We start from the raw sequence: 20352 nt of genomic DNA, 5'->3' as shown, positions 1-20352 counted from the left end.
GAGTCGATTCCGACTCACAGGGACCCTAGAGGACAGAGTAGAACTGCCCCGTAGAGTTTCCAAGGAGCGCCTGGCGGGTTTGAACTGCCAACCCTTTGGTTAGCAGCTGTAGCAACTCGTTTGCAGCCCCAGGTTTAGTAGTCAATGGTAAACCATTTGCCCCACCCAGGGACCTTATCACAGACCCAAGACCAGGATAATAATCTGTGGAGATCCTTCCTAAGCACTTGAAAGAGATGTATCACCAAAACGTTCCTGTGAAACAATGTATCACCTTGTTATAACGCTGCATAACTTCACCCTTCAGGGGCACCAAGACAATTAACAATTGTGGGAGATTAGAAGAGGGATGGGACAGGGTGGGGGTCATTGTGTACCATCTAGTCAATTCCAACTCATAGCCACCCCATGTGACACAGTAGACCTGCCCCACTGAGTTTCCTAGGCTGTTATCTTTATGGGAGCAGACTGCCAGGTCTTTCTCCCAGAGTGGCCGGTGGGTGCAAACTGTCCCCCTTTTGGTTAGCAGTCGAGCAGTTAACCATTGCTCCCCCAGGGCTCTTTAGACAGTGAATGGAGTAGGTAAGTTCCTCACAAGGGTGGAGACCAGGTGAGTCTTAGACAGCATCAAGAGGTCAGAGACATCAGTTCTTGTCACGTGGTTTCCAGGTAAAGTTGCGATTCCATCCATGGGTGGTTGGATAAATCTAAGAGGCAGTGCTTAGAGACCAATGTTGCAAAAAAGTTATCAAAAAGGGAGAACAACATAACCCATAGGGTTTTCAATGGCTGAGTTTTGGAAGTCGATCTCCAGGCCCTTCTTCCTAGTCTTAGTCTGGAAGCTCCACCGAAACCTGTTCAGCATCACAGCAACATGCAAGCCTCCACTGACAGACAGGTGGGGGCTGCACACGAGGTGCACTGGCCGGGAATCGAACCCGGGTCTCCCACAGGGAAGGCGAGAATTCCACTTCTCCTACCCTGGCGGGGGAGGGGTAGAATGCAAAGAGCCGGAAGTCCTCTCTCGAGATTCAGCTTCCGTGCCACCCACACCCAACAACCTCACCCCAACGAGACCCAAGGCACGCCTCTGCAGCCTCGAAAAGATGTGCAAGGCGAAGTTGGACTAGGAAGTGCCCCTGCCAACCACAGTCCTGGAAAGGACCCCTTGCTTCTTATCCTTTCTGGAAGCTTTTTCCTTCTCAAGAACAGTGTTGCAGGGCTTTGTTTTCAGCACCAATTGTGTCTGGTTCTCTTTTGTGTTCTCCTGATTTCACTCCAGGAGCCCTGGTGGAGCAATGGTTAAGCTCTTGGGTGCCATCTGAAAGGTTGGATACCCAGTGGCACCACGCAAGAAAGGCCTATCTGGTCCCGTAAAGATTACAGCCTAGAAAACCCTATGACGGCACAGTTCTACCCTGTCCTGTAGGGTCACTATGCGTCAGAATCAACTCAAAGACACACAACAACAACGTGTGATAGCTACACCGCTTGGTTTTTGGGGACCAAAAGGGATCTACTGCTCAGCCCATTGTGCTTCTATGGGAAAATTAACTTAAAAAACACCGTTTAGGACACACCCTGTTTTCTTAAGTTTGGGACTTCCAGTATTTGGTAAAAGCAAGACTTTGCACCTAAATCATGTGAGAACATGATGGCAATACTACAAAGGAGTCCACATCTGCTTAAGAAAAAAAAAAAAATTTAAACCTTAGTGAGATCAATTCCTCTCTCCAAATTGCTATTTCACTTTACACAACAGGACTAACTAGAGCGGTGGTTCGGTGGTAGAATTCTCGCCTCCCGTGCAGCAGATCTGGGTTCAATTCCCGGCCAGTACACCTCCTGTGCAGCCAACACCCGCCTGTCAGTGGAGGCTTGGATGCTGCCGTGATGCTGAACAGGCTTCAACCGAGCTTACAGACTAAGACTAGGAAGAAAGGCCTGGTGATCTACTTCTGAACATCAGCCAACGAAAACCCTGTGGATCACAACAGTCCCATCTTTTTTAGCTCCTAATAATGAGCAATCATTGGAGTTCCATCTTCGGGTGGTGTCTGTCTTCCCCTGTGTGTCTCTGCCCTTTTTATATCTCAAAAGTGATTAGGTTTAGGACCCACCCTACACTGACAGGATTTCACTAACTTAACAAACCCGATTCCCAAACAAGATCACATCCACAGGTTCTGTGGTGCTGGATGTTGTTAGGCGCCTTGGAGTCAACTCCTATCCACGGCGACCCCACACATGCAGAGTGGACCTGCGCTCCATCGGGTTTTCATGGTTGTCATCTCTGGGAAGCAGATCATCGGGACCTTCTTCTTGAGGCACTTCTGGGTGGCCCCAGATCACCAGCCTTTCAGTTAGCAGGCTAGCACAGTAACTGTTTGAACTACCCACTAGTTGCCATCAAGTCAGTTCCGACTCATGGGGACCCTATGTGTGTCACAGTAGAACTGGGCTCCCTAGGGTTTTCATGGCTATGACCTTTGGGGAGCAGCCTGCCAGGCCTTTCTTCTGAGGCACTTCTGGGGAGACTTGAATTGCCAACCTTTTGGTCAGCAGTGGTGGCATTCACCATTTGTGCTTCCCAGGGATTGTGCACAGGTACAGGGGTTAGGGCTCCAACACCCATTTTGGAGGACACAATTCAACCCACAACACTGCCATGGAGGAGGAGGAGGCAGACAGAGGGGAGGGGGAAGGAGAGGAGGCAGGGGACCCCGGGGGACTCACAGCCTGACGAGGAAGGGGTGGTTGACCTCCTCCAGGACCGACTTCTCGTTCTGCACATGCTGCTCCTGCTTCAGGCGGATGACATCAGGGATACTCATCACCTTGAGCGCGAAGAAACGCTTGGCCGTCTTCTCCCGCACCAGGTGCACCCGCCCAAAGGTGCCTGTGCCTGTGGGGAGCAAGGATAGCCATCAGGACGGGGACAGGGCAGTGAGGTCAGGACGGGGCTGTGGGGAACGGCAGCTCAGGGTCACAGCCAGTGTGCGCAGGGGACTATTCACAGACCGGCGGATGCCAACGTGGAGGCTTCAACTGGACGCACCTCTCACACAAACACACTACATTCACACCCAGTGTGCACAGGGGTTGTGTTCATGGAACAATGGACACTCACATGGAGGCTTCAACTGGACGGATGTCTCACACAAACACACAGTCACATACACACACACACCACACTCATATACACCCCCTACACACACATAAACTCACATCACACACCACATACTCTCATACACTCTGACACACACTCACAAACTCACCAAACACACACTCACATACACACCACCACACACTCAAACACACTCATATACAATCACACCCACACCCCACAGGCACACACATATTACATCCAAATGTTACACACATCAAATATACACACACCACAAACACACACTCCACACACCACAAACACAAACCACACAACATATGCACACACAGACTACACACATATTACATGCACACACTACACACACACCACATATACACACACCACACACATACACACACAGCACACACCACAAACACACTCACACACACGCCACAGACACACGACGAATGGTCAAGAGTTGAAAGGAGCTGATGTTTACATCAAGGTGTTCACGAGTTTGTATGTGTGTTGAACACATTCCTTACTCGGCTTGAACAACAAAGCTGAAGCATTTTCTCACACACCTCCAAAGAGAAGAGGCAGCTTGAAAACACAACTTTGGCAGTTGCTCAAAAACTTAAACAAAGAACTACAATATAACCCAGCAATCCCACTCTCGGTACACGCCCAAGGGAAATGAAAGCTGGGGCATAAACAGACACACGTACAAAAATGTCCACTGCAGAACTTTTCAAAACAGCCAAAAGGTGGGAGCAACCCAAATGTCCACCAACAGGTGAATGGATAAACAAGATGTGCAAATACCTACAAGGGAATATTATTCAGTCAAAAAGAGAATCGAAGTCCTAAAACATGCCATGACATGGATGAACCTGGCAAACGTGATGGGAAGTCAGACACTAAAGAACAAAGACTGCATGATCCCACTTACATGAAGTGTCTGGAATAAGCAAATGCACGGCGTCTTAGTCACCTAGTCCGGCTGTAACTGAAATAACTGAAGTATCACAAGCTGATGGCTTTAACAAACAGAAGTTTATTCTCTCACAATTTAAGAGGCTAGAAGTCCAAAGTCAGGGCGCCAGCTCCAGGAGGAGGCTTTCTCTCCCTGGCGGCTCTGGGGAAAGGTCCTTGTCGTCAATCTTTCCCTGGTCTAGGAGCTTCTCAGCACAGGGATCCAGGATCCAATGGATGCGCTCTGCTCCTGGTGCTTCTTTCTTGGTGGTATGAGGTCCCCACGTCTCTCTGCTCGCTTCTCTCCTTTATATCTCAAAAGAGATTGGCTTAAGACACAATCTAATCTTGTAGATCTCATCAGCATAAGTGCTGCCAATCTCACCTCATTAACATCATAGAGGTTAGGATTTACAAGACACAGAAAAATCACGACAGATGACAAAATGGTGGACAATCACACAACACTGGGAATCATGGCCTAGCCAGATTGATACACATATTTTTAGGGGACACAATTCAATCCATGACACACAGACGTCAAAGTTTATTCGTGGTTACCAGGGGCTGGGGGAGGGGGAATGGAAGTTACTGCCGAGGGTACAGAGCTTCTCTTTGGGGTGATGAAAGACATTTGAAAATGGATAGTGGTGATGGCTACATGCCATGGAGTCCCTGGACGGTGCAAATGGTTAACACACTTGGCTGCTAACTGAAAGGCTGGAGGTTCGAGTCTGCTCAGAGGCACCTCAGAAGAAAGGCCTGGCAATCTACTTCAGAAAGATTGGCCACTGAAAACTCTTATGGAGCACAGTTCTGCTCTGACCCACATGGAGGTGCCATGAATCAGGGTCAACTAACGGCAAATGGTTTGGTTTGCTATTCTCCGTTTGGCTCCCTATCCACAGCCTGGTACAGATGTGTGGCTCCTCACACCTTCACCACATCCCGAGCTGCTCAACATGAAGCTCAGGACTGCACACGCCTGGTCACTTGCAGAGAACACACACACTCACAGCTTCACTACTTGGCGATCAGTCACCCACAGGCATCGTCTGGCTCCTGCATTTCAGAACCTTCGGTGCGGGCAGGACGTGCCGTATGAGCAGAGAGGAAAGGGGACAGGCTTCCCAGTGGGGTGATGAGGATCAAGGACGGAGCTTTATCCGGAATCTGAAGGGTGTGCAAGATTAAAGTAGCAATAGAGAAAACAACGCAGAAATAATGACCTTCAACAAAGTTAGTATTTCCCGTCCTTCTTGAAAATTTGGGCTATTTTTGATCCCTGTGTTCTAGAAAGGTCCCTGAGTGATGCAATCAGTTTGCAGTCGACTACTAACCTAAAAGGCTGGTGGTCAGGAAAGAAGAACCAGGAGCAGTGAGCATCCTTTGGTCCTGGGGTCCCTGTGCTGAGAAGCTCCTAGGCCAGGGGAAGATTGATGACAAGGACCCTCCTCCAGAGCCAAAAGAGACAGAAAGCCTTCCTTGGAGCCGGAGCCCTGAATTCGGACTTGTAGTCTCCCAGACTGTGAGAGAATAAATGTCTGTTTGATAAAGCCAAAAAAAAAAAGGTTGGCAGTTTGAACCCACCCAGCAGTACCACAAAAGAAAAGGGCCTGGCAATATGCTTCCATAAAAATTACAGCCAAGAAGACCCTATGGAGCAGTTCTATGCTGTCACACATGAGGTCGCTATGAGTCTGAACTGACTTGATGGCAACGTGTTTTTAGGTGTTCTAGAAAAGAAATATCTTGATCAATTTGCATCTGAATGGTTCATTCTCCCCCGCCCCCAGACCTACAAAGTTGATTCTAACTATTTTGAAACATCAGGGGTTCTCTTCTCTCCCATGAAAGTGCTCTTAGTACCTGAAAAGTGGAGACCTGGGAATACAATTCTAGTATTCTGTCATTATTTGAAGCCTCAAATTCCACCTGAAAACTTTCTATGTGAATTTTGCAATCTACATTACTAAAAAAAAAAAAAAGATTAGCAGATGTGGTTTCCAAGTAGATTAAAATTGTTGCTAAAGGAAGATGTTTTGCTTTTATCCTGTGGCTTTGGATCCTTTAGCCCAATGACCTATCAGCCCCACCTGGAGAAAGAGAAGAATAAAATCTAACCCCAAAAAGTTATAAAGGGTCAAAAGAGTTCTTTTATATAAGGGTACCACCGCAAAATGGTCTACAGAATAGCAAAATATATACATATGTGTAAGTGATCTGGGTCTCTGGGTGAGGTAAATGGTCTTCACTCAAATACTAATGTAAAAGTTGGTGGTCTGAACCCACCCAGTAGTACTGCAGAAGCAAGGCCTGGCAATCTGCTCCCATAAAGAGTAAACCAAAAATCAAACCCAGTGCCATTGAGTTGATTCAGTACAGCCTAGAAAACCCTATGGGAAAGTTCTACTTTGTCACATGGTGTTCTGAATTGAATTGTGTGCACCAAAAATGTTTGTCAGCTTGACTAGCCATGATTCCCAGTATTGTGTGCTTGCCCACCATTTTGTAGTCTGATGTGATTTTCCCATACATTCTAAATCCTGCTTCTACAATGTTAATGAGGCAGGATTAGAGACAGTTTTGTTAATGAGGCAGAACTCAATCTACAAGATTTGGTTGTATCTTAAATCAATCTCTTTTGAGACACAAAAGAGAGAAGCAAGCAGAGAGACAGGGGGACCTCGTTACCACCAAGAAAGAAGAGCCAGGAGCAGAGCATGTCCTTTGGACCCAGGTTCCTTGTGCTGAGAAGCTCCTAGACCAGGGGAAGATTAATGACAAGGACCTTCCCCCATAGCTGACAGAGAAAGAAAGCCTTCCCCTGAATCTGGCGCCCTGAATTCGGACTTCTAGCCTCCTAAACTGTGAGAGAACAAAATACAACAACAACAACAAAAAAAAAAGAAACAAGTTTACAGGACAAATAGTCTACATGAACTGCAGCCTCGTCTATACTGACACCAAAAGAACTAGATAGTGCCCGACTACCACTACCAACCATTCTGATCTCAAGGCCACAAAAGATAGACCCTGACAGATGGAGAAAAAAATCTCAAATTTAAAAAAAAAAAAAAGACCTGCTGGGTTGTTTGAGACTGGAGATCTCGGCAAGGCTATTGCCTTGAGATACTCTTCAAATCTTGACTGAAATTATTCCCTGAGGTCACCTTGTAGCTAAATTACAAATTGGCTCAAAAAATAATGAATATTACCCATAAGTACTTTGGTCCTTTAAAAAACCACCTGTATGAGACCAAATGGTCAACAATTACTTTAAAATAAAGATGAGAAGTAAGAAGGCAGGGAAACTTGATTAATGGAAACGGAACACCCAAACGGAATTGAGAACATTTGCACATTGTGAAGGATGTAACCAATGTCGCTGAACAATTTGCGTAGAAATTGTTGAATGGGGAACCTAAACTGCTGTGTAAACCTTCACCGAAAGCACAATAAAATATTGTTTAAAAAAAAAAAAATACACGAGTATAAAAAATAAAGCATTCACTCGGTTTTTGCTCATACCCAAGCAGAGCTGCAACGTACGTACACAGCACAACGCATTTTATCCCCTCTATCTGCATCCTGGAAGTCCCTGCGTGATGCAAATGGTTAACACGTTCGCCTACTAACCGAAAGGCTGGAGGTTCGAGTTCACCCAGAGGGGACTCAGAATAAAGGCCAGGTGATCTACTTCCAAAAAATCAGCCATTGAAAACCCTGTGGAGTGCAGTTCTACTCTGACATGGCCTGGGGTCGCCATGTGCTGGGGTCAATGTGATGGCAACTATCTTTTTGTTTTTTTACTTCTACTCTATATGACCCCCCTCCTTTACTACTGTATGTGGATAAAGTTGCCTCTCACCCACCTACCCTAGGTGGGATTAAATTAGAGTAACAGTCCTGGACTCTAGAAGGTGGCGGGCTATTCAAAGTATCCCTGTAATCTCTGTTTTTACTACTCCTCCAAACTCTTGCCTCCCCCAAAAACCAAACCCGTTGCCAGTGAGTAGATTCTGACTCATATCGACTCTATAGTAGAACTGCCCTATAAGGTTTCCAGGGAGTGGCTGGTGGATTCAAACTACTGACCTTTCAGTTTGCAGCCCAGCTCTTAACCACTGTGTCACCAGGGCTCTTGTCCTCATCCCCCAAATATAACTCAAAAGACCCAAATGGAAAGGTCAAGTGAGAGCTGGAAAAAAAGTCTGTACGTTTGAGAGCCTGGATGTTCGGCACACAGGCAGCTTAAAAAATGGCCATTGTCACAGGGTAATTATGAGCTCAAGAGACAGAAAGGGCCCCATAAACCAGAGACTACATCATCCTGAGACGAGAAGAACTAGATGGTGCCCAGCCACAACCAATGACGGCCCTGACAATGAACACAACAGAGAAGCCCTGAGGGAGCAGGAGAGCAGTGGGATGCAGACCCCAAATTCTCATAAACAGACCAGACTTAATGGTCTGACTGAGACTGGAAGGACCCCGGTGGTCATAGCTCTCAGACCTTCTGTTAGCCCAGGACAGGAACCATTCCCGAAGCCAACTCTTCAGACAGGGATTGGACTGGACAATGGGATGGAGAGGGATGGTGGTGAGGAGTGAGCTTCTTGGATCAGGTGGACACTTGAGACTGTGTTGGCATCTCCTGCCTGGAGGGGAGATGAGAGGGTGGAGGGGGTTAGAAGCTGGTGGAATGGGCAGGAAAAGAGATAGTGGAGGGAAGGACTGTGCTGTCTGATTAGGGGGAGAGCAGTTAGGAGTATATACCAAGGTGTTTATAAGATTTTTATATGAGGGTGTTTATAAATTTTTTATACCGACTTGACTTGTAAACTTTCACTTAAAGCACAATAATAAAAAAAAAAAAAAATGGTTGTTGTCTCTTCCATCACTGCCTGCTCAAGGGATAACGCTGACAAGGGAGGAGGAAAGACGGCCAACTAGTAGGGGTCCCTGGATGCAGGAATAGCATTTTCCCTAAGGGAAAAAGCCTGCTGTTGTCGAGTCCATTCCCACTCACAGGGCACCCGTACGCTACAGAGTACAACTGTGCTCCATGGGGTTTTCTTGGCTGTGACCTTTATAGAAGGAGGTCACCAGGCCTTTCTTCTGAGGCACCTCCGGGTGGACTGAAACCTCCAACCTTTCGAATAGCAGCCGAGTGCAAACCTTTTGCACCACCCAGGAATCAAAAGAAAGAGGAAATCAAAGATGGCTTGAGGAAAGAAAAGATGTCCGGAAGACCACAACACGATGGACTTCCTTTTCTTTCCTATCCTTTGGTAGACTTTGGAACACCATTGATGGCACAAGGCAACATGAAAAACAAAGTTATGTCTGAGCAATCCATTCTTGCTATCATTTTCTGTAAATTAAAATTCCCACACTGTCAAGAAAATAAACAAATCTACTAGTTTCCTGGGGAGAAGGTGGGGAGGTGATAAACAACTTTGGCTTTTAACTGAAAGTTTCCAATTGTGAATATTTTAGTAGGTCAGGAGTAGAAAGTGATCTACGGAATGAAGAAAAGAAGCTGTTGTTCAAGAAGCGATGAGGCAAACGTTGAGCCATAGTAAATTTTTAAAGTATGTTCTCATCAAACTTTCATTGGTGGTGTAAGCTGTTACATGCTCAGCTGCTAACCAAAAGGTTGACGGTTAGAACGCACCCAGTGGTACCTCGAAAGAAAGAGCTGGCTATCTGCTTTCATAAAGGTTACACCCAGAAAACCCTATGGGGCAGTTCTATTCTGTCACTTGGGGTCACCAAGAGTCAAAATCTACTTGACAGCACCCAACAACAACACAACAAGGCTGTATCATGTTAGTAAAATTATGAGAAATCATCCCAAACAGAGAAAAAGCAGGAAAAGGCTTTTGAGGAGAGTGAGCTAACAGGTGTTTTTATCCAACAATTGATGTTGCAACTGGGTAACATGTATTCCATCAGGGACAACAGCATCTAGGCAGAGCTTTGCCTCGGATTTTTTTTTTCACTGTGCTTTAGATAAAGGTTTACAGAAGAAATTAGTTAGGTTTAGGGTTAGGGTTAGGGTTACATTTAGGGCTATTAGGTTTAGGAGTTAGGGATAGGTTTACAACTCTGGTGGTGTAGTGGTTAAGTGCTACAGCTGCTAACCAAGAGGTCGACAGTTCAAATCCACCAGCCACTCCTTGGAAACTCTACGGGGCAGCTGTCCTCTGTCTTATAGAGTCACAATGAGTCGGAATCGACTCAACAACAATGGGTTTTTACTATTAGACTTAGGGTTAGCATTAGGTTTGTATTAGTTTTAGAGTTAGATTGAGGATTAGGTTTAGGGTTAAAATCAAATCACCACAGAATGGTGTATTCTGACTGTCCCAACGAACTGGACGGTCACGTCAGACATGGGAGCCAAAGGTTGTGTTTGAAACAGTCTGGTGGTTCCTCAAAAAGTGCAACTTGGAATTGCCACATGAGCAGCCAGTCTTCTTCTAGGTACATACCCAAAAAAACTGAAAGCAGGGGCTCAAACAGATATCTGTACACCAATGTTCACAGGAAAACTATTCACAGCAGCCAAAAGGTAGACCACCCAGGGGTTCATGAACAGATGAGTGGATAGACAACACGTGGTCCATCCATACAATGGAATATTACGTGGCCATCAAGAGAAACCCTGGCGGCGTAGTGGTTAAGTGCTATGGCTGCTAACCAAACGGTCAGCAGTTTGAATCCGCCAGGCACTCCTTGGAAACTCTGTGGGTCAGTTCTACTCTGTCCTATAGGGACGCTATGAGTTGGAATTGACTCGACGGCACTGGGTTTTTTGTTGGTATTTATCGAGAGAAGTGAAGTCCTGACGTATGATGAACCTTGGAAACATGACACTGAGTGAACTAAGTCAGATTCAAAAAGGAAAAATACTGAAGGGCCTCAGCTGTTGAAAAAAATCTAAAATAAACAAAACCATCGAGATGGCACAGTGGTTAAGAGCTCAGCCGCTAAACTAAAGGTCGGCAGTTCGAATCTACCTGCTGTTCCTTGGAAACCCTACTGGGCAGTTCTACTCTGTCTTATAGGGTCACTATGAGTTGGAATTGACTCAAAGGCAACAGGTTTGGTTATGTTTGGGGGCTGGGGGTGGGGAGGAAATGGAAGTTACTGCTGAAGGGGTATTTGGTTTCTGCTTGGGGGGGATAAAAAATTTTGGAAATGGTCAGTGGTGGTAGAACAATATACTCACCACCATCGAGTCGATACCAACTCATAGCGACCCTGTAGGACAGAGTAGAACTGCCCCATTGGGCTTCTAACCGTTTACTGAAGCAGACTGCCTCATCTTTCTCCCGCAGAGCTACTGGTGGTTTGAACCGCCGACCTTTCGGCTAGCAGCCAAGCACTTAACCACTGCCTCACAGAGCTCCTTGTTGTACAACATAGTGAATGTAATAAATGTCACTGAGTTGTACGCTTCTTTGCCGTGAGATCATTACTGAACATTTCAAAGATTCTATAGCAGAATTCTGACCAAAAGGGGGGAAAATGTAGAACAGAATTTCAAATTCAAATGGAATTCATACTTTCTGGAGCCACTGAGTCTGGATAAACCCCTGAAACTACTACCCTGGGATAATCTTTAAATCTTATAATTTCAATCAAAAATATCTCCTAAAGTCTTCTTTAAACCAAACGATAGTTTAGCTTAACTAGTAAAGAATGTCTGCCTTGAGCACTGTGCTCTTTTAAGCTCTGTCCACGTGATCAAACTGACAAAACAAAGTGAAAAGATTAGATAGGAAATTTAGGGGGGCAGTGAAGTTACGTTAGCAGCAAAAGAACAATTTGGAAAATGAGGGTGAGGATAGTTGTACAACTTGAAAAATGTAAGCAATGTCACCGAACTGTACATGTAGAAACTGTTGAACTGGTGCATGTTAGGCTATGTATATTCTCAACAACAAAAAAAAGAAGAAAATAAATTATTTTTTAATGGTTAAAATGGCAAAAATTTTGTTATATATACTTTCGTGCAGTGATATTTTTAAAAAATTTAAAAAGTTAAGGGAAGGAATGTGCTGTTTCATTAGGGGGAGAGCAATTAGGAGTATATCACAAGGTGTTTATGAATTTTTGTATGAGAATCCGACTTGATTTGTAAACTTTCGCTTAAAGTACAACAAAAATTAAAAAGTCAATTTCCTCTGATTTTTTTCTAATACATTGTTGTTGTTGTTGTCGCTGTTGTTAAGGATATACACAGCAAAACATATACCAATTCGACAGTTTCCACACGTATCGTTTAGTGACACTGATTACATTCTTGGAGTTGTGCAGCCATTCTTACCCTCCTTTTCTGAGTTGTTCCTCCTCCATTAACATAAACTCACTGCCCCCTAAGGTTCCTACCTGACCTTTTGAGTTGCTATTGTCAATTTGTTCCCATATAGTTCTTAAAAGAGCGTAATGCTCAAGGCAGACACTCACTGCCTGTTTTCGTATTTCCTTCCAAACGAAGAAAGGAAGTTTGGGGTACCACGAAGAAGTCGAATTAAAGAGGGTATCAGGGTTGGGGGCGGGGAAGGCAGGTTCTGAGTAGATGGGGGTCAAAACTAGGGATGTGTTTTATTGCATAACTTTTTTATTCGTAAATAAGGCAATGTTTTATCTATTCAAAAATTGTTTATATTAAATTGATAAGCTAAAAAATTATCTCAAAATAATTATATCATAATCTATGAATACATCGTTGCTAAATTCAGTTCTTTTCCTTGATGTTTCCCCTCTCGTGTACGTGGAAGCATCAGAGAAAAGATTGTAACTACAGTATATGAAACTTTAACCCTTGTCTAAAACAGGCAGTTCTACTTCGAAAAGTCAGTTATTTAAAACTATTGCTGCAAACCAGCATAATGAGCCTTCTGTTTACAGGGGAAAAAAAAAAAAACTTTAAAATGCTTTTTTGCTTAATGTGTGCTAACTTTGTGAATATACTGTAAACCACGCAATTGAATAGTTTTAAAAGCATGACCCTTGCAGTACATAAATACAACTGAACAAAATTACAGAAGAACATGGGCTTTGGGTCATCTTACAAAGGCTGTTTAAAAAAAAAAAAAAAAAAAAAACTTGGAATATTTGCTTTAAAAATAAGCTGAGTAGTGGGAATGGATACACAACCTGAAGAATGTACCCAGTCACTGAATACCACATGTACAAAATTGATCTGGTATATGTTTTTGCTGTGTATATTTTCAACAACAAAAAATAATAATAGAATAAGTTATTAAAAAAAAAAAAAAAAAGAAGCTGAGTAAACTGGACCCAGCTCAGCGAAGCACTGTTGGTACAGGATAAGGCCAGTGAGTTCACTAGTCTAGGCAGCTTTTTTTTTTTTTTTTTCCTTTTTGAAAAATAGCTCCCTTAGTAGTGTCTGGGGCCTTAAAAGCCTGTGAGCGGCCATCTAAGATACCCTCCTGGTCTCATCCCATCTGGAGCAAGGTAAAATGAAGAAAACCAAAGACACAAGGGAAAAATGAGTCCAAAGGACTGATGACCACACTGCCATGGCCTCTACCAGACTGAGTCCCGCACACCACTGACTGCTCTGACAGGGATCACAATAGTGGGTTGTACACAGAGCTAGAGAAAAACAGAGTAAAATTCTAACTCACACGCACAAAAAAAGACCAGACTTACTGGTTTGACAGAGACTGGAGAAACCCTGAGAGTATGGCCCCCAGACACTCTTATAGCTCAGTAATGAGGTCACGCCTGAGGTTCACCCTTCAACCAAAGATTAGACAGGCCCATAAAACAAAAACGAGACTAAAGGGGCACACCAGCCCTGGGGCAAGGACGAGAAGGCAGGAGGGGACAGGAAAGCTGGTAATGGGGAGCCTAAGGTCAAGAAGGGGCGAGTGTTGACAAGTCATGGGGTTGTTAATCAATGTCACAAAACAATAAGTGTATTAATTGTTTAATGGGAAGCTAGTTTGCTCTGTAAACCTTCATATAAGGTACATAAAAAGTTAAGAAAAAAAATCTCCTTTAAAGTTTTGCTGAGTCATACAACATTCGATCTTATTTCATTTAATTTTGAAGCATAAAAATAGAACCACTATTTTCGAACTATAGCGCCCCCTATTTGCAGTGTTTTGAATTATACTATCCCATATTCAAAAAATAATAATAATAATTTTTATTATTTTTCATATTCAAAAACAAAAATTAAAAAAACACAAGCAAAGACGGGAAGGCAAGGAGAGGCAGGGAAGCTAGTTCAGTGGAAACAGAACATACAATGGAAATAAGGAGAATGCTGACAGGCTGTAACAACTGTAACGGAACACTTTGGATAAAAATTATGAAAGGGGGACTTAATTTGCTGTGTAAACTTTCCCCTAAAACACAATAAAATATTAAATATATACATGTTATTTTTCACATTAAAAAAAAACCACAGAAAAGGTATAAGCACAAAAGAAAAAGAAAACCAGAGGAAATTCCCACCACTTCCTCCTCCCCGACAGTAACAGACCTGATACAAGTGAAACCCTTGAAATTTCTGGCTCCCTTTCAGTACTCATATAAGCACAAGATCTGTACTTTAGGATCCCACCTGGGTGGGTCTTCCCCAAGAAAAACAAACGCTGCCCTCAAATGTTCATAACACAAACCAGGTTAAAAACCCAGCCCAATACTTCCCCAACCGCTATCTTGCCACATCCCCCCTCAAAAAAAACTTACAAAAATGTATTCCCCTTTACACGCGCTGCCAAAGAGTCAATGCCAACTCATAGCGACCCCACGTGACAGAACAGAAGTGCCCCACACAGTTTCCAAGGCTGTAATCCTTAGGGAAGCAGACAGCCAGGTCTCTCTCCATTGGAGCCGCTGGTGGATTCAGACAGCTGACCTTTACCTGAGCAGCCTAGTGCTTGACCCTTTAGAAGAGGGTTTCTTAACTTGGGCACTATTAACATTTGGGGCAGGGTCATCCTCTGTGATGGGGCCGTCCTGTGCATTTACGGTGTTGAGCAGGATCCCTGGTCTCCACCCCCTGGTCATTCTCTGTGGTGGGGGCCATCCTGTGCATTTAGGGTGTTGAGCAGCATCCCTGGTCTCCACATCCTGGTCACTCTCTGTGGTGGGGCCGTCCTGTGCACTGTAGGGTATTGAGCAGCATCCCTGGTCTCCACCCCCTAGTCATTCTCTGTGGTGGGGGCCATCATGTGACCTGTAGGGTGTTGAGCAGCATCCCTGGTCTCCACCCACTAGTCATTCTCTGTGGTGGGGCCGTCCTGTGCACTGTAGGGCACTGAGCAGCATCCCTGGTCTCCACCCCCTGGTCATTCTCTGTGGTGGGGCCGTCCTGTGCACTGTAGGGTGTTGAGCAGCATCCCTGGTCTCCACCCCCTGGTCATTCTCTGTGGTGAGGGCCATCCTGTGCACTGTAGGGTGTGGATCAGCATCCCTGGTCTCCACCCCCTAGTCATTCTCTGCTGTGGGGCCGTCCTGTGCACTGTAGGGTGTTGAGCAGCATCCCTGGTCTCCACCCCCTGGTCATTCTCTGTGGTGGGGCTGTCCTGTGCACTGTAGGGTGTTGAGCAGCATCCCTGGTCTCCACCCACTAGTCATTCTCTGTGGTGGGCCGTCCTGTGCAGTGTAGGGTATTGAGCAGCATCCCTGGTCTCCACCCCCTGGTCATTCTCTGTGGTGGGCCGTCCTGTGCACTGTAGGGTGTGGAGCAGCATCCCTGGTCTCCACCCCCTGGTCATTCTCTGTGGTGAGGGCCGTCCTGTGCACTGTAGGGTGTGGATCAGCATCCCTGGTCTCCACCCCCTAGTCATTCTCTGCTGTGGGGCCGTCCTGTGCACTGTAGGGTGTGGAGCAGCATCCCTGGTCTCCACCCCCTGGTCATTCTCTGTGGTGGGGCGTCCTGTGCACTGTAGGGTGTTGAGCAGCATCCCTGGTCTCCACCCACTAGTCATTCTCTGTGGTGGGCCGTCCTGTGCAGTGTAGGGTGTTGAGCAGCATCCCTGGTCTCCACATCCTGGTCACTCTCTGTGGTGGGGCCGTCCTGTGCACTGTAGGGTGTTGAGCAGCATCCCAGGTCTCCACATCCTGGTCACTCTCTGTGGTGGGGCTGTCCTGTGCACTATAGGGTGTTGAGCAGCATCCCTGGTCTCTACCCCCTGGTCATCCTCTGTGGTGGGGCTGTCCTGTGCACTGTAGGGTGTTAGCAGCATCCCTGGTCTCCACCCCCTAGTCATTCTCTGTGGTAGGGGCCATCATGTGACCTGTAGGGTGTTGAGCAGCATCCCTGGTCTCCACCCCCTGGTCATTCTCTGTGGTGGGGGCCGTCCTGTGCACTGTAGGGTGTTAGCAGCATCCCTGGTCTCCACCCCCTAGTCATTCTCTGTGGTAGGGGCCATCATGTGACCTGTAGGGTGTTGAGCAGCATCCCTGGTCTCCACCCCCTAGTCATTCTCTGTGGTGGGGGCCGTCCTGTGCACTGTAGGGTGTTAGCAGCATCCCTGGCCTCCACCCACTAGATGCCAGTAGCACCTCAACCCTGTTATGACAACCAGAAACATCTCCAAAACAAAAAAACCAAATCCACTGCTATCGAGTCAATTTCAACTCACTGTGACCCCATGTGTTAGAGAGCAGAACTGCCCCATACGGTTTTCTTGGATGTGATCTTTACGGAAGCAGATGGCCAGGCCTTTGTTCCGTGGTACTACTGGGTGAACTGAAACTCCACCACCCTTTAGGCCTTTAGGTTTGTAGTCAGCACAAATGGTGTAAGCCGCCCAGGGATGGCCCATTCGATCCAGTGGTGCTTTCATTAAATTTGGCAAAACAGCACTCCTGCCCTGTCCTATAGGGTTACTATGTGTCGAAGTCAGCTCAACAGCTATGGGTAAAGGGCGTTCAAGCAATGACGAATAGAGACTAGATATTGGAGCTGTGGTCACAGAAACTTGGTTCTACTCCTGTTATTTTTTTTTGGCGGGGGGGCATTGGGAGTCTCTGTCAGTGTTTCTGGGTTTCTGGCTTACCAGCTGTCTTAGTTCACTAGCCCTGGCGGGTCAATGGTTAAGCATTTGGCTGCTAACCGAAAAGTCTGCAGTTACAACCCACCCAGCAGCTCCAAGGGAGAAAGACCTGGCAATCTGCTCCCATAAAGATTACAGCCAATGGAGACCATGGTCTCTGGGAACATCTAGCTCAATTGGCATAACATAGTTTATATGTTCTACATTCTACTGTGGTGAGTAGCGTCTGGGGTCTCAAAAGCCTGTGAGCGGCCATCTAGGATACTCCACTGGTCTCACCCCTTCAGGAGCAAGGGAGAATGAAGAAAACCAAAGATACAAGGGAACGATTACCCCAAAGGACTAAGAGACCACATCTACCACGGCCCCTACCAGACTGAGTCCAGTACAACTAGATGGTGGCCGGCTACCACCACTGACTGCGCTGACAAGGATCACAATAGTGGGTCCTGGACAGAGCTGGAGAAAAACGTAGAACAAAATTCTAATTCCAAAAGAAAGACCAGACTTGCTGGGCTGACAGAGACTGGAGAAAGCCCAGGAGTATGGCCCCTGGACACCCTTTTAATTCAGTACTAAAGTCACTCCTGAGGTTCACCCTTCAGCCAAAGATGATTAAAAAATAATAATAATAAAAATAAAAAAATTCAGCCAGAGATGATACAGACCCATAAAACAAAATGAGACCAAATAGACACACCAACCCAGGGTCAAGGACAAGCAGGCAGGAGGGGACAGGAAAGCTGGTAATAGGGAACCCAAAGTCAAGAAGGGAGAGTGCTGACATGTTGTGGGGTTGTTAACCAAGGTCATAGAACAGTATGTGTACTAACCGTTTAACGGGAAACTAGTTTGCTGTGAAAACCTTCATCTAAAGTACAATAAAAAAAAATAAATAAAAATAGAATGTCTTACATTGGTCAGGGCATCAGGAAAGACCAATTCCTAAAAAAGGAAATCACGTTTGGAAAATGAGGGAAATCCTTAATGAGATGGATTGAAACAACAGACACAAGAACGGACTCAAGCGTACCCAATGACTGTGAAGATGGTACAGGATCAGGCAACGTTTTGTTGTAAAACATACGGTCTCCACGAGTCAGAACTAGCTCAACAGCAACTAACAACAAGACCTGAAAAGATACGAAGCATAAAAACACTTGAAGTGTACAGAAATACCTAAGATCCTATTACTGACCCAAGGCTACTTATTAGGGGGAAAAAGAAAAAAGTCCAGAGCTGGACTGTTTGTGTCTTACTCACTCCTGAGGGGTCTGTCCCCTACTTCTACTCTCCTCTGACACACACAGTCACTTTGGAAACGAAACTTTTTGAAGAAGTACAACCTTTACAAGGTAAGGAAGGAAATTACCTGTCTATCTAGATGAGGTTGTTTTCATGTTATTAAAAATGATGACCCTCCTTGCAGAATGCTAATTCAATCTACAGAATAATAAAGGTTTATTAAATCTAAAAAAAATAAAGATTACAGCCAAGAAAACCCTACGGAGCAGTTCTCCCCTGTCTTATAGGGCTGCGATGAGTCAGAATTGACTCAACGGCACCCAAAACAACAATTTTAACAGCGGTTGATTGCCAGGCCTTACTTCCACAGCACCAATGAGTGGGTTTGAACCACCAATCTTTCGGTTAGTAGTCGAGTACCAACCACTGGCAACACCCTTAAAAATGTCTCCAGGTAGCCCCCACTGTCCCCTCGGGGGAGGTGAAAACCACTGCATTCTATACTTTTCTTTTTTCTTTATTGTGCTTTAAGAGAAAATTTACAATTCAAGTCAGTTTCTCATACAAAAACTTATACACACACTGTTATGTGACCCTAGTTGCTCTCCCTACAATGTGACCGCACACGCCTTCTCTCCACCCTGTATTTCCCGTGTCCATTCCGCAAGCTCCTGTCCCCCTCTGCCTTCTCATCTAGTTTCCAGACAGGACCTGCCCACATAGTCTCGTGTGTCTGCTTGAGCCAAGAAGCTCACTCCCTACCAGTATCATTTTCTGTCTTATAGTCCACTCCAATCCCTGTCTGAAGAGTTGGCTTCGAGAATGGTTTTAGTCGTAGGCTAACAGAGAGTCCTGGACCGTGGCCTCTGGGGTCCCTCCAGTCTCACTGAGACCATTAAGTCTGGTCTTTTTACTAGAATTTGAGGTCTGCATCTCACTGCTCTCCTGCTCCCTCAGGGATTCTCTGTCGTGTTCCCGGTCAGGGCAGTCATGGGTTCTAGCCGGGCACCATCTAGTTGTCCTGGTCTCAGGCTGAAGGAGTCTCTGGTTTATGTGGCCCTTTCTGTCTCCTGGGTTCATAATTACCTTGTGTGTTTGGTGTTCTTCATTCTCCTTTACTCCAGCTGGATTGAGACTTATTGATGCATCTTAGATGGCCACTTGCTAACTTTTAAGACCCCAGATGCCACTCACCAAAGTGGGATGTAAAACGGAAAACCACTGCTTTTAATGCAGCATGTCCACTAGAACCTTCCAGGATGACAGAAATGCTCGCCCTCTGTGTATTCAATACGCTAACCTCAAGCTACACCCATCTACCGACAATTTGAAATGCAGCTACTGAAACTAAGCAACTGATTTTATTTCATGTGGTCGGCGGTTACCATAAGAAGCCCTGATGGTGCGACGGTTAAGTGCTAGGCTGCTAAACAAGAGGACGTTGTTGGTTGTCAACCCATGGCACCAGAGAAAGACCTGGACTTGTGTTCTGTATAGATTACAGCCTAGAAAACTCTATGGGGCAGTTCTACTCTGTAACACTTGGGTTTGCTATGAGTCAGAATTGACTCCGTAGCACACAACAACAAGTGGCTTACCGTATTGGATAACACAGCTTTCGAGTTCTACCACCCACTCTTGGAAGAAATACATCCAGGATGTTCCTTAAAATTGAGAATGATTGGACTTTGTCTCACATACTTTGGACATGTCATCAGGAGGGACCAGTCCCTGGAAAAGGACATCATGCTTGGTAAAGTAGAGGGTCAGCAAAAGAGAGGAAGACCCTCAACGAGATGGACTGACACAGTGGCTGCAACAATGGGCTGAAGCATAACAACGATTTCATTCTGTTATCCATAGGGTTGCTATGAGTCACCAACAACAACAGGTGATAAGTCCTGAAGATAGAGTTCAGGTGCAGAAAATTTGGCCGAAGCTTGCTCTTAAAGCCCCTGTAGAGCAGTA

At 45.5% G+C, this 20352-nt stretch overlaps 1 protein-coding gene across 1 annotated transcript in view; it reads right to left on the bottom strand.

Annotated features, from left to right (window-relative positions):
• Window positions 1-20352, bottom strand: part of LOC135229071 (cAMP-dependent protein kinase catalytic subunit PRKX-like) — an 89542-nt gene that overhangs the window by 40835 nt on the left and 28355 nt on the right. Inside the window, exon 3 of the mRNA XM_064278865.1 lies at window positions 2737-2905. Within this exon, the coding sequence (XP_064134935.1) occupies window positions 2737-2905 (169 nt within the window). The remainder of the gene's footprint in view (window positions 1-2736; window positions 2906-20352) is intronic.

The sequence above is a fragment of the Loxodonta africana genome, chromosome Y (genome assembly GCF_030014295.1).
Source record: "Loxodonta africana isolate mLoxAfr1 chromosome Y, mLoxAfr1.hap2, whole genome shotgun sequence".
Taxonomy (NCBI): Eukaryota; Metazoa; Chordata; class Mammalia; order Proboscidea; family Elephantidae; genus Loxodonta; species Loxodonta africana.
Note: the sequence above shows the minus strand (reverse complement) of the source record. Positions and strands in the feature narration are given on the sequence as shown.